Source organism: Martes martes (genome assembly GCF_963455335.1).
Source record: "Martes martes genome assembly, chromosome: 14".
NCBI classification, from domain to species: Eukaryota; Metazoa; Chordata; class Mammalia; order Carnivora; family Mustelidae; genus Martes; species Martes martes.
The window spans coordinates 52,241,780-52,254,110 of NC_137902.1; the positions used below are offsets into that span (position 1 = coordinate 52,241,780).

The following is a 12,331-nucleotide window of genomic DNA, read 5'->3' on the forward strand; positions in this document are numbered from 1 at the left end:
GGCTCTCTGATTGGCGGGGAGCCTGCTTCCCTTCCTCTCTCTCTGTCTGCCTGTGTGCCTACTTGTGATCTCTCTCTGTCAAATAAATAAATAAAATCTTTTTCAAAATAAATAAATAATTTTTAAAAAAAAAATTACCTCAAAACAGATCAAACATCTAAACTTCAGTGCTAAACACACTCATGAATCTTTGCGACCTTGGATTTAGAATGAATTCTCAGATGTGACAGCAAAACCGCAAGCAACAAAAGAAAAAAAAGACAAACTTTTGTGCATCAAGGGAAACTATCAAAAAAGATTTCATTCTTTAAGTAGTCTCTACATCTAACGTGGGGCTTAAACCTACAACCCTGAAATCAAGAGTCATAGGCTCCATTGACCAAGCCAGCCAGGCAGCCCCCCAAAATAAAAACTTTAAAAATAAATGAACAGGGAGGCCTGGGTGGCTCAGTTGGTTGGACGACTGCCTTCGGCTCGGGTCATGATCCTGGAGTCCCGGGATCGAGTCCCGCGTCGGGCTCCCAGCTCCACAGGGAGTCTGCTTCTCCCTCTGACCTTCTCCTCGCTCATGCTCTCTCTCATTGCCTCCCTCTCAAATAAATAAATAAAATCTTTAAAAATATATATATATAAAAAATAAATAAATAAAAATAAAAATAAATGAACAAAACAAGTTTTGGCAAGAAAGCGGAATTCTCATATGACACTAGTAGGAACACAAAAGGGTGCAACCAGTGTAGAAAAGCTAGGTATTTCCTCAAAAAGTTGAACAAAGAACTACCATACTCAGCAATTCTACTCCAACGTATATATCTTAGAGAAATAAAAACATACGTCCAGATAAAACTCATCCACAAATGTTCACAGACGCTTGATTCACAATAGCCAAAAAAGGAAACAACCTAAGTGTCCGACAATCGATGAAAGGATAAAATTTGTATGTATGTATGTATGTACATACAATGGAATATCATTTTGCCATAAAAGGAATAAATTACTGGTACACGCTACATCTTCGATGAACCCTGAAAAACATTATGCTAAGTGAAATAAGACACACACAAAAGGCCACATACTGTATGTTTTCATCTATATGAAATAAAATGTCCAGAATAAGCAAATCCACAGAAACAGAAACTAGAATGGTAGTTCCCAGGAGACCAGGGAACAAGGCAGAGATGGGGAAGGGCAGGCAGGGATAGTGAAATTGGGTACAGTTTTCTTTTTGGGGTGATGAAAATGTCCCGGAATTATATAGAGGTGATGACTGCACAACACTGCAAATGTACTGGCAGTTACTAAATTATACACTTTAAAATTTTTTAAATTATGAATTTTAACTTGACCTCATTTTTTTTTAAAGTGGTTGCCCTGGGGCACAGAACTTTTTTTTCCATTATTAATCCTTTTTTTACTATTCAATTTTTTCCTTGTACCAAATGGTGTCAGACGCCCAGAAAAAGAAACACAAACTGATTTCTCAGCTAAGTTAAAAACACCAAAAGTTACTATTAAGGGAGAAATAATATAGACTCCTGGCCTCTGAATTATGTCCTGCATATTCTCCTTATCTTCTCTAATCCTATTTCTTCTCCCATTTATGTTACAGTACCATTACAGATGTAGTTCACTGACTGCAACCTAAAAATTTGGGAATTAAATCATTAGGTAAATCATATATACTTCTTCCTTGCACAGAATAAAAAATAAATTTCAAGCGAAACCAGCAATAGGATTGAACAAATGTACTTCAAATTTTCCCAGGGAAAATTATAGTCAATTATTCAATAAATAATGATAGTGCAACTTGCTATTAATGAGTTTAAATTTCCTGAGTTTTCCTCCAATTGAAGGCTCTGGAGTCCCTCGTTTTCACTAGTTTTTCTTTAGATATAAGTTTCATATAATGGGGTGCCTGGGTGGCTCAATCGGCTAAGCATCTGCCTTCAACTCGGGTCATGATCCAAGGGTCCTGGGATCGAGCCCCAATCGGACTTCCTGTTCAGCAGGAAGACTGCTTCTTCCTCACCCTCTTCCTACTGCTCCCCCTGCCTGTGCTCTCTCTGTCAAATAAAGAAATAAAATCTTAAAAAATAAATAAATAAATTTCACATAGTACAAATGAAGAATTTAATACTTACTTATCAAGGAAATCTTTATCCACTACAGCAGTGATGTCAAGAAGAGGATTTCCCATTCCAAAGAGAATATTTTCACTAAAAAAAAACACAAACACACATACACAAATGCAAGCATAAGTTAGAAATACTTCTGAAAGCTGATGTGTAAAATGCATACAAATATAAAAATAAACATCTTCATTTTACCTTGAAAATAAATCTAACATACTAGTTTATTAAACCTTTGCCTTTTATATTTCAGGAAAAATTTTAGAGGTATTAAAAGCCATTTAGAAAGGACGGTGACTTTAAATTGGATTAAGTAATAGAGGAAACCAGGTTCTGTGATCTTTTTTTGTAATATTCAATAGCTAATCAATGAAGCTAATTAATTCCAATTTTTTTGAAAGATCTGTCATAACAGGTCCGCCTGGGTGGCTCAGTGGGTTAAAGCCTCTACCTTCGGCTCAGATCATGATCCTAGGGTCCTGGGATTGAGCCACGCATCGGGCTCTCTACTCACTACGGAGCCTGCTTCCTCCTCTCTCTCTGATGTCTCTGCCTATTTGTGATCTCTGTCTGTCAAATAAATTCTTTAAAAAAAGATCAAAAAAAGGTCTATCATAACAAAGTTCTATACTCAACAAACACAACAGATAATTAGCTCTTTCTAGCTAGTAAGATACCCAACTCCCAAAAGTTATTGGGGAGGTTGTGGAAAGTCCTACAGGAGTCCAGCCAAGAGGCCTATCCTTGACAAACTGGGAATGACTGTGGTGAGACCGGCTCAATGGGTATCAAAAATGGTGTAATTTTCAATTACATTTAATAGACTTTGAGGAAGTCTCTTTTCACAATGATTACAGTATAGATCAAAACCAAGCGAAAGCTAGAATCCCACCACAAGTGATGCCTTAAACGGAGAGAAGCCCAACTGACAGCAAGAAATGGACCAGTGGCCATGGTTGGGTCAGCCTTGATGGGAGGAATTCTTCTAGGTCTTTCAACAAAATTTGCTTCTGTGTAACTTCCCACTGATCTCCAGGTTGCTTTAGATCTCTTCCAGTTGCCTCCAAAGCAGTTACCATCTTCACCATTTGGAGATTAGTAATATCAACAGGACTAGTACTCCAGAGTTTAAGAGAACGGGATATAACCTATGATTATAGTCTATCATGATTTAGAAGACTAAATTACAGTATTGTATTAAAACCACAGATTGGGGGCGCCTGGGTGGCTCAGTTGGTTAAGCGTCTGCCTTCTACTCAGATGACGATCCCAGGGTTCTGGGACTGGGCCCAGTGTTGGGCTTCCTGCTCAGCAGACAGTTTTCTTTTCCCTCTCCCTCTGTTCCTTGCCCCCGCTCGTGCTCTCTCCCACTTTCTCAAATAAATACATAAAAATCTTTAAAAAATAAATAAATAAAACTACAGATTGGGCAACTATAGCTGAATATACAAGGTTATTTGTCCCTTTTTTTCTTTTTAAAGCTGAATGGGGAAGAGTAAAAAGAAAATACATTTATTCAGACTTAAGTTGTATTTATAATCAGAATAAAAATTTAATATAAAAAGAAAATAAGTGCTTAGGAGATAAAGGATCAACAGGCAGATACAGTAAAACTTGATAATCATTTTATTAGAAACTTCTCTGATTGGGGCGCCTGGGTGGCTCAGTGGGTTAAAGCCTCTGCCTTCGGGGCAGGGTCCTGGGATCGAGCTCCAGATCAGCACGTTGGGCTCTCTGCTCAGCAGGGAGCCTGCTTCCTCCTCTCTCTCTGTGCCTGCCTCTCTGCCTACTTGTGATCTCTATCAAACAAATAAATAAAATCTTAAAAAAAAAAGAAACTTCTCCGATTTATGTATTGTTACTCAAACAATAAAAACTTCTAGAACTTGATTTTTTAAAAAAATATGGGGTGTTACTGGGTTCCTTGGCTCTTTTTAAAATAGAGCCTTTTTTATTTTTTAGTGTTTGATTCAATGTATACAGTCATCAAACTACCACCAGAATCAAAATATGGCACATTTCTAATACCACAAAGTATCTTGCTTCCTTCATGTCAATCTCTCCACCTTAACTTGTCCCCTCTTGGTTTTAAGGACTATAATTGTGACATTTCTTTTTCAGAAGTCAAACCTCTGAACATCTCCTGCATTCCCAAAATAGTTCATTGCATTCCATTTGAAAATGTAGTATAGTATTAGTAAATCAGTGAATTCTCTCTGGGCCTAAGGTTTCTTTTCTTTTTTTTTTTTTTTTAAGATTTTATTTATTTATTAGAGAGAGCATGTGTGCACACACATAAGCAGGGGGAGCAGCAGGCAGAGAGACAGGCAGGCTTCCTCCTGATCAAGGAGCCTGATATGGGACTTGATCCCAGAACCCTGGGATCATGACCTGAGCCGAAGGCACATGCTTAACCGACTGAGCCACTCAGGTCTCCGGGGCCTAGGGTTTCTACAGTCAAATTAGTATGGGGAAAAAGATGAGTACACTGAATCACAGAACCCTGTTTAAACTTATATTCCTAAACCTATTTGTCCAGCAAAACTTTTTTTCCCCCTGAATGCAAATGGACAAGAAAATGTTTACGCAAAGAACAAGAATATGCTGGGACTGAATCACTCAAATTTAAGACTGGAAGTAAATTTTTATATATTATTAAGAATAATGATGGGGAAGTCAATCGGAGAAAGACAACTATCATATGATCTCTTTGATATGAGGAAGTGGAGATGCAAGGTAGGGGGGGTGGGGGGGAGGTAGGAAAAGAAAAAATGAAAAGATGGGATTGGGAGGGAGACAAACCATAAAAGACTCAATCTCAAAAAACAGACTGAGGGTTGCTGGGGGGAGGGGGGACGGGAGAGGGTGGTGGGGAAATGGACATTGGGGAGGGTATGTGCTATGATGAGTGCTGTGAAATGTGTAAACCTGGCGATTCACAGACCTGTACCCCTGGGGATAAAAATATATTATATGTTTATTAAAATAAAAAAATTTAAAAAAAAAAAAGAATAATGATGGGGGGGAGCACCTGGGTGGCTCAGTCGGTTAAGCATCTGCCTTCAGCTCAGGTCATGATCCCAGGGTCCTGGGATCCAGCCCTATGTCTAGGCTCCCTGCTAAGTGTAAAATCTGCCTCTGCAACCTCCCCCCATTCATGCTCTCTCTCTCTCAAATAAATAAATATAATCTTTAAAAAAAAAGAATAATGATGGGGAAAAAACTTTATATATATATATATATTTATTTAAAGAACCAATTTATATATGTAAATATAAATATTTATATGTCATATAAATACATAACAACTTTTGCCTTGTTATTGCCAAATAATATTACAATTCAGTTAACGTCATTTGAAGTCATTCTCATAATAAACTAGAATTGTGTGCTTGTCACCTATTCCTTGTCATTTCCCTACTTTCCCTCCAAATTTCCTCCTTCAAGAGATCTGGGTGAAATTGATCCACTCCAGTGTAAGAGTCTGACTGGTTTAACCTTGAGGCACAGCAAAGCCTAAACCAATCTGCACAATGTATTTCTCTACCTTTATTGATCAGAGATGGACATATAACCTAAGCCAGTCAAATAAAAATGAACTCCAAGATTTTTTTCTAGGAGTGATCACATACAAACTATCTTCCTTCCTAGTAGATATAAATGCAGGAGGTACTAGCACCTTAAGTACCTCAAGGTCCCCAAAAGCACTACCTTGGGATAAATCTGACATCACAGAGGGCAGAATGGAAAAACATAAAGAAACTAGGTCATTAATGAAGTTGGACCAATTAAGCTTCGCCTAAAACCTATACCCTCTTTGGACTTCTCAAATACATGTAGGTTAGTTATTTTGTTGATTCCAATCTCAGATTTCTTTTCTAATATTAACAGATATAAATTGTTGTATTTGATTTTGTGAATCCGCTTTATTTTGTAATTCATTTTTATTATAAAGCCAGCTCCTGCCCAGAGCACCTCATCAGCAAACTAAACTTTTGTGTTCCTATAACTGGTCCAGTTGACCAGAAATGTAGTATATCCAGTCAGCTATTCCCCTAATACCAGCCAACTCTATACTTACTTCCTTGTTCCTTGATCTTTCTAAATAAGGTCAGATATGCAACCCTAGTCAATCACACCATTCCCAAGTTGCCCCTTTTAACACTCTATAAAACACACTCTTGCCAAAATCCCTTGGGAGGAGTACTCCATTGCTTGTAAGGCACTGTACTCCCTGAATTCATGGAATTTTCCCTTGAGTAAAGGACATCAAACTCATTACCAAATGTTTTAGTTTTGTGATCTGACAATAATAAACCGTAATCCAGTAAATAAAATGCTTCTCTAAGTTCTGTGAGCCACCCTGCCAAATTATTGAATCCAAGGAGGGGTCATGGCAATCTCTGAACTATATAACTGGTTGGTCAGAAGTACAAATAATAGGGGCACCTGGGTGGCTTACTTAGTTAAGTGTCCAACTCTTGGTTTCAGCTCAGGTCATGATGTCAGGGTCATGAGATCAAGCCCCGCATGGGACTCCATACATAGCATGGAGTCTTCTAGAGATTTGTCCTCCCTCCCTCCCCCTCTGCTCCTCTCCCCATTCGCATACAGCTCATGCTCTAAAATAAATAAATAAATAAAATCTTTTAAAAAATAAAATAAAAAGAAATACAGATAATAATCTGGATTATGATCGGAATCTGAACAGTGGGGGGCGGGGACAGTCTTGTGGGACTGAGCCCTAACTTGTGGCATCTAACACTATCTCCATGTAGATAGTATCAGAATTGAGATAATTGCTTGGTGGTGATGAAAAACCCACACATTGTACTTGCCCTATGCATCTTCCATTGGCTTTATACTTCATGATAAACAGGTTAACAATAAACAGGTATCCATTAAACAGGTAAACATAAAAGGTGTCATAGTTTTTGGCCATATACCAGACACCATTTTGTTTACATCTCATATGACACCTCTTTCAGATAATCTTCTCTGCCCAACTCATACCCAAAGGTTCCCATGTAAACGTGCACAAGTTGTCCCCTGCACAACTCCAGTGGGTGATGTACACAGTATGGATGATAGCTTCTGGAGCTCTGTGTTAAGTACTGCTGTCTGTCCTCCCCAAGTTTTATCCATTCTTTCCCCCTAGATTCTGTAAGGTCTCTGATAAATGTTTTTAAGAGTGAAACGACAGGGGCACCTGGGTGGCTCAGTGGGTTAAAGCCTCTGCCTTCGGCTCAGGTCATGGTCCCAGGGTCCTGGGATCGAGCCCCGCATCAGGCTCTCCACTGAGCGGGGAGCCTGCTTCCCTTCCTCTCTCTCTGCCTGCCTCTCTGCCTACTTGTGATCTCTGTCTGTCAAATAAATAAATAAAGTCTTTAAAAAAAAAAAAAAGTGAAACGACAAAAAACTAATTCAAGATAGGTTGTGATAAATGAAAAAGGAATGTTGCGCTCCCTAGAGCAATCACTAAGCAATAATACAACAATATCCAATAGAGAATATAAAATGAAAAACTATAATATACTCAACTTAGAAAAAAAGGCAGGGAAGACAAAACAACATAAAGGGTAAATGGAAAACAAAAGGAGGTACACTAAAATCCAGCCATATTAGTAATTATATTAAATGTAAATGGGTTAAACATGCCAATTAAAAGATGAAGACTGCCACACTGGATTAAAAAACAAATTAAATGGGGGCACCTAGAGGGCTCAGCCGGTTGGGCGTCCAACTCTTGACTTGGCATGATGGTGATTTTAGGGTCGTGGAATGGAGCCCCACAACAGGTTCCATGCTCAGGGCAGAATCTGCTTGGGATTCTCTCTCTCCCTTTTCTCTGCCCTTTCCCCAACTTGTATGCACTCTCTCTAAATAAATAGCTAAAATATTTTAAAACAAAAACAAAAACAAATTTGACATAATTTACTAGAGCTGCACTTTAAATATAAAGGCACAGAGAGTTTGAAAATAAAATACTGAATAGAAAGATATTCTATGAAAACACTAATTATAAGAAAATTGCAGTGGCTATATTTATAGACTTTATTAAAGTATAGCTGACATGCAATGTTATATTGGTTTTAGGTATACAAAACAGTGATTCAACAACTCTATACATTATGTTATGCTCACCACAAGTGTAGCTACCATCTGTCATCCTACAATGCTACTACAATACCATCAATTTTATTCCCTATGCTGTATAGACAAGGTAGATTAAAACAAGGAGTGGCACCATATAAAAGGGATTCCATACAAATAACTCATTTCATCAAGAAAAGAAAATAAATGGTTTCGAAATACTAAGGGAAAAAAACTTGAGAGAAACAAGACAAATGCACAGTCTTAACAACCCTCCTTTGGTAATTGGTAAAACACAAAATAAGGAAGGAATCACACTATTGGACATTTATCCTAGCAAAATGAAAACTTAAGTTCACACAGAAACCTGTACACAAATGTTCACAACAGTTTTATCTGTAAAAGTAAAAAAAACGAATTGGAAATGACCAAATGTCCTCCCAACAAGTTAGTAGGTAAAAAAAACTGTGGTACATCAACACAATAGATGAACATGGAATAAGAAAAAAAAATGAACTATGATACAATTTGGATGTATCTCAAAGACACATGCCAAGTGAAAATAAAAGCCATATCTATGTGTTATATACCCTATGATTCCATTTATATAACACTGTCAAAAGCCTACACACACACAGTGAAAACCAGGAGCATAGCAGCTATTGGAGGGGTCAGAAGAGGACTGGAGCTCTTTCAAAGCCCTATTTCCAGATAACTGCTATTATCTGAGCTCACAGGCAGTTCCATGAAAAACCCCATTCGTGAGGCTTCTTATTTTTTGACCTGACTCAGAGCTTGCCCAGCTCTAACAGCCTTTTCCCCAGGGGAATTTGTCAAAAACAATCAAATGCAATTGTTTAACATCCCAGCTTCTGAGGCAGTTGGTACAAACAAGAAACTAACCAAAAAACTTAAATGGAAAAGTGGGGGCATGAGATATCCATAAAGGGTTCTGTAAAGTTCTGAATATTCCTGAGAATCTAGAAGGCCACGTACATGTGCCCAGAACTGTGCCATGCTCAACACCTGAAAGGTCCAAAGCAATCATCTCTGAGCCATAAGCCTCTGCACAAACAGGAAATAAAGGTTATGGAAGAGTTGTATGCCTGCCTGAGCGTTAAACATATGTTTCTGCAAGCAGAGCCTCTCAGCAAAGACTGGGAGACCATAACAAGTATTGGCAAGAATGTGGAGAAACTGGGTGACTCAGTCAAAGAAGCTAGCTATCGATTTCAGCTCAGGTCATGATCTCAGGGTTCTGGGATGTTGGTCTCTGAGCTCAGCAGCAAGTCTGCTTCAGGATTCTTTCTCTTTCTCTCTCTCTCCCTCTGCCCCTCACCCCTGCTCACATGCCTGCATACTCTCTTTCTCTCTCTCTCTCTTTAAAATCAATCAATCAATCTTTAAAAAAAAAAAAAAACCAACGTTTTAATCTTCTACCCTTTCACCCAAAAAACATCCCAGGCCCATTCCAGGCTTTATTACTCTATTCTAGAAAAAATTAAAGAAACAACAAATATAAAACTACATTAAGACAGTGAGGTACAGGGGCTCCTGGGTGGCCCAGTTGGTTAAGCAACTGCCTTCAGCTCAGGTCATGATCCTGGGGTCCTGGGATCAAGTCTCCATGGGGCTGCCTCTGCTCTGCAGGGAGTCTGCTTGTCCCTCTCTCTCTGCCTGCCACTCCCGCTGCTTGTGCTCTCTCTCTCTCTCTGTCAAATAAGTCAATAAAGTTTTTTTTAAAAAAAAAGGTGTGGTATTGGCCTAACAATATATAAATAGATCAATGGATCAAAACAGTTCTGGAAAAAACCTACACCAATCTAATCAATTGATGGAGGACTCTTTCAAGAAACTCTTACACCATAGCAAGAATATAGTTTAAGACAGATCATAGATGTAAATGCGAAAGCTAAAACTATAAAACGTCTAGAAGAAAACATTTAATGGAATAGTTACTTAATTTTGTGACAGTAATAAGGAAAGATTTGAAAGATTTCTAAGAACACAATAGATAATAATCATAAAATAAATCGAATCTATTAATTTGACTTCATCAAAATTTAAAATTTCTGCTTCTAAAAGACACTAAAATGGTAAGACAGGGTTCAAAGTGGGGAGAAAACATCTGTTACATATCCAAGTGTGTATGTGAGAGAGAGAGAGAGAGTGTGTGTGGTGTGTGTGCGTGCACGCGCGTGTGTGTGTGTGTGTAAAATCTGACAAATAACTTGTGTCCAGAATATAAAGAGAACTACAAATCAGTAACAAAAAAATCCAATCAAACTACAGGTAAAAGACTTGAACTGACAGTTCAAAAGAAAAGATAAGCAATGAGTATATAATCACAATATCATTAGTCATCAAGGAATTAAAAACTAAAACCATAAAATATAACTACAAATCCACCAGAATGGCTAAATTAAAAATGGCCTGAGGTACCTGGGTGGCTCAGTTGGTTAAGTGTCTGCCTTCAGCTCAGGTCATGATCCCAGGGTCCTGGGATAGAGCCCCGTGTTTGGCTCCATGCTCAGCAGGGAGTCTGCTCCTCCCTCCCCCCCAGCTCGTGCTTTCTCTCTCTCAAATAAATAAATAAAATCTTTTAAAAAAAGAAAAAATATGGGGCACCTGGGTGGCTCAGTGGGTTAAAGCCTCTGCCTTCAGCTCGGGTCATGATCCCAGGGTCCCGGGATCGAGCCTCACATTGGGCTCTCTGCTCAGCAGAGAGCCTGCTTCCTCCTCTCTCTCTCTGCCTGCCTCTTTGCCTACTTGTGATCTCTGTCTGTCAAATAAGTAAATAAAATCTTTAAAAACAAAACAAAACACCACCAACATTTAAAAAAAAGAAAAAATATGGAATAACTGGTAGTTTTATAACACCATCAGTAGGAATGTGGAATGTGCTCAGTTTTCCACTTTGAAAAAGTTCAGTGGTTTCTAAAGTTAAACAGACATCTATCCTAGGACACAGCAATTTCCACACCTAGGTGTTTACAAAAGACCAAAGACTTAAAAAAAAAAAAAAGTTCATAGCAACCTTATTTATAGTAACCAAAAATTAGAAACAACCCAAAGTCCACCAATAGGATAACTGTTACTATCTCTGTATAATGGAATATTACTTAGCAATGAAAACGAACAAACTGATATACACATCAAAATGGATGACTCTCAAAATTGTTATTGAACAAAAGTAATCAGATAAAAGTAAATAGACACAAATAGTGCTTACCATAGATTTCCACGTATATGAAGTCCTACAACAGGCAAACCAGTATCTACCAACAGAAGTCAGAAAATGGTTGCCTGGATAGGACGGGGAGTAGGATTGATTGAAAAGAGGCAGGGGAAATGACCATGTTTTATATATTGACCTGAGTTGTATTTATACAAATAAATAAATATACGAATATATATTCATATTCAAAATTCAGTGAACTTAGGATCTGTGATTTTACTCTACATAATTGTATCACTGGCATTTTTTTTTCACTAGCTAAATGGATAGACAAAGGAAATATTTGTGTCCGTTAGGCTCTGTAAGGCCAATTCTTACATTTGTATTCTGAATATGCCTTCTTGCATACTCAAGAAAATTATCTCTGATATGGTAACTTATTTAATAAAGCTCTTTTGTTTTAGTAAAAAAAAGTTTATAGTCTTTCACACTAATGAGACACTAATTTACACAGTAAATCTTCTCTCTCTCTCTCTCTCTCTCTCTCTCGCTCTTTTTTTAATTTTACTTGTTTATCGGAGAGGGCACAAGCAGGGGGTGCAGCAGGCAGAGCAGGAAGCAGGCTCCATGCTGAGCAAAGAGCTGCATGCGGAACTCAATCCCAGGACCCCGCGATCATGACCTGAGCCAAAGGGAGACACTTAACCAACTGAGCCACCCAGGCATACCAAGTAATAAATCTCTCTTTGAACCCCCCCCCCAAGAAAACAAAACAAAACAAAACAAAAGACCCCTCTTCACTCTGTCCAGCATCATCTATTTCTCTGCTTCCTAAAGGATTATTCTTTTCAACATACAAATAATGTTGAAATTTTAGCCCCCCTCAAAATCTCCATATATAGCTTCAACTACTATTAATTTTCTGCTTCCC

At 38.2% G+C, this 12,331-nt stretch overlaps 1 protein-coding gene across 4 annotated transcripts in view; it reads right to left on the minus strand.

The window, feature by feature from the left end:
- The window catches only part of ADK (adenosine kinase), a 523,602-nt gene that overhangs the window by 482,194 nt on the left and 29,077 nt on the right, over positions 1 to 12,331 (minus strand). For all 4 annotated transcript variants that reach the window (XM_080822506.1, XM_080822503.1, XM_080822505.1 and 1 more), the window contains exon 2: positions 2,142 to 2,216. In XM_080822506.1, the coding sequence (XP_080678632.1) occupies positions 2,142 to 2,216 (75 nt within the window). The remainder of the gene's footprint in view (positions 1 to 2,141; positions 2,217 to 12,331) is intronic.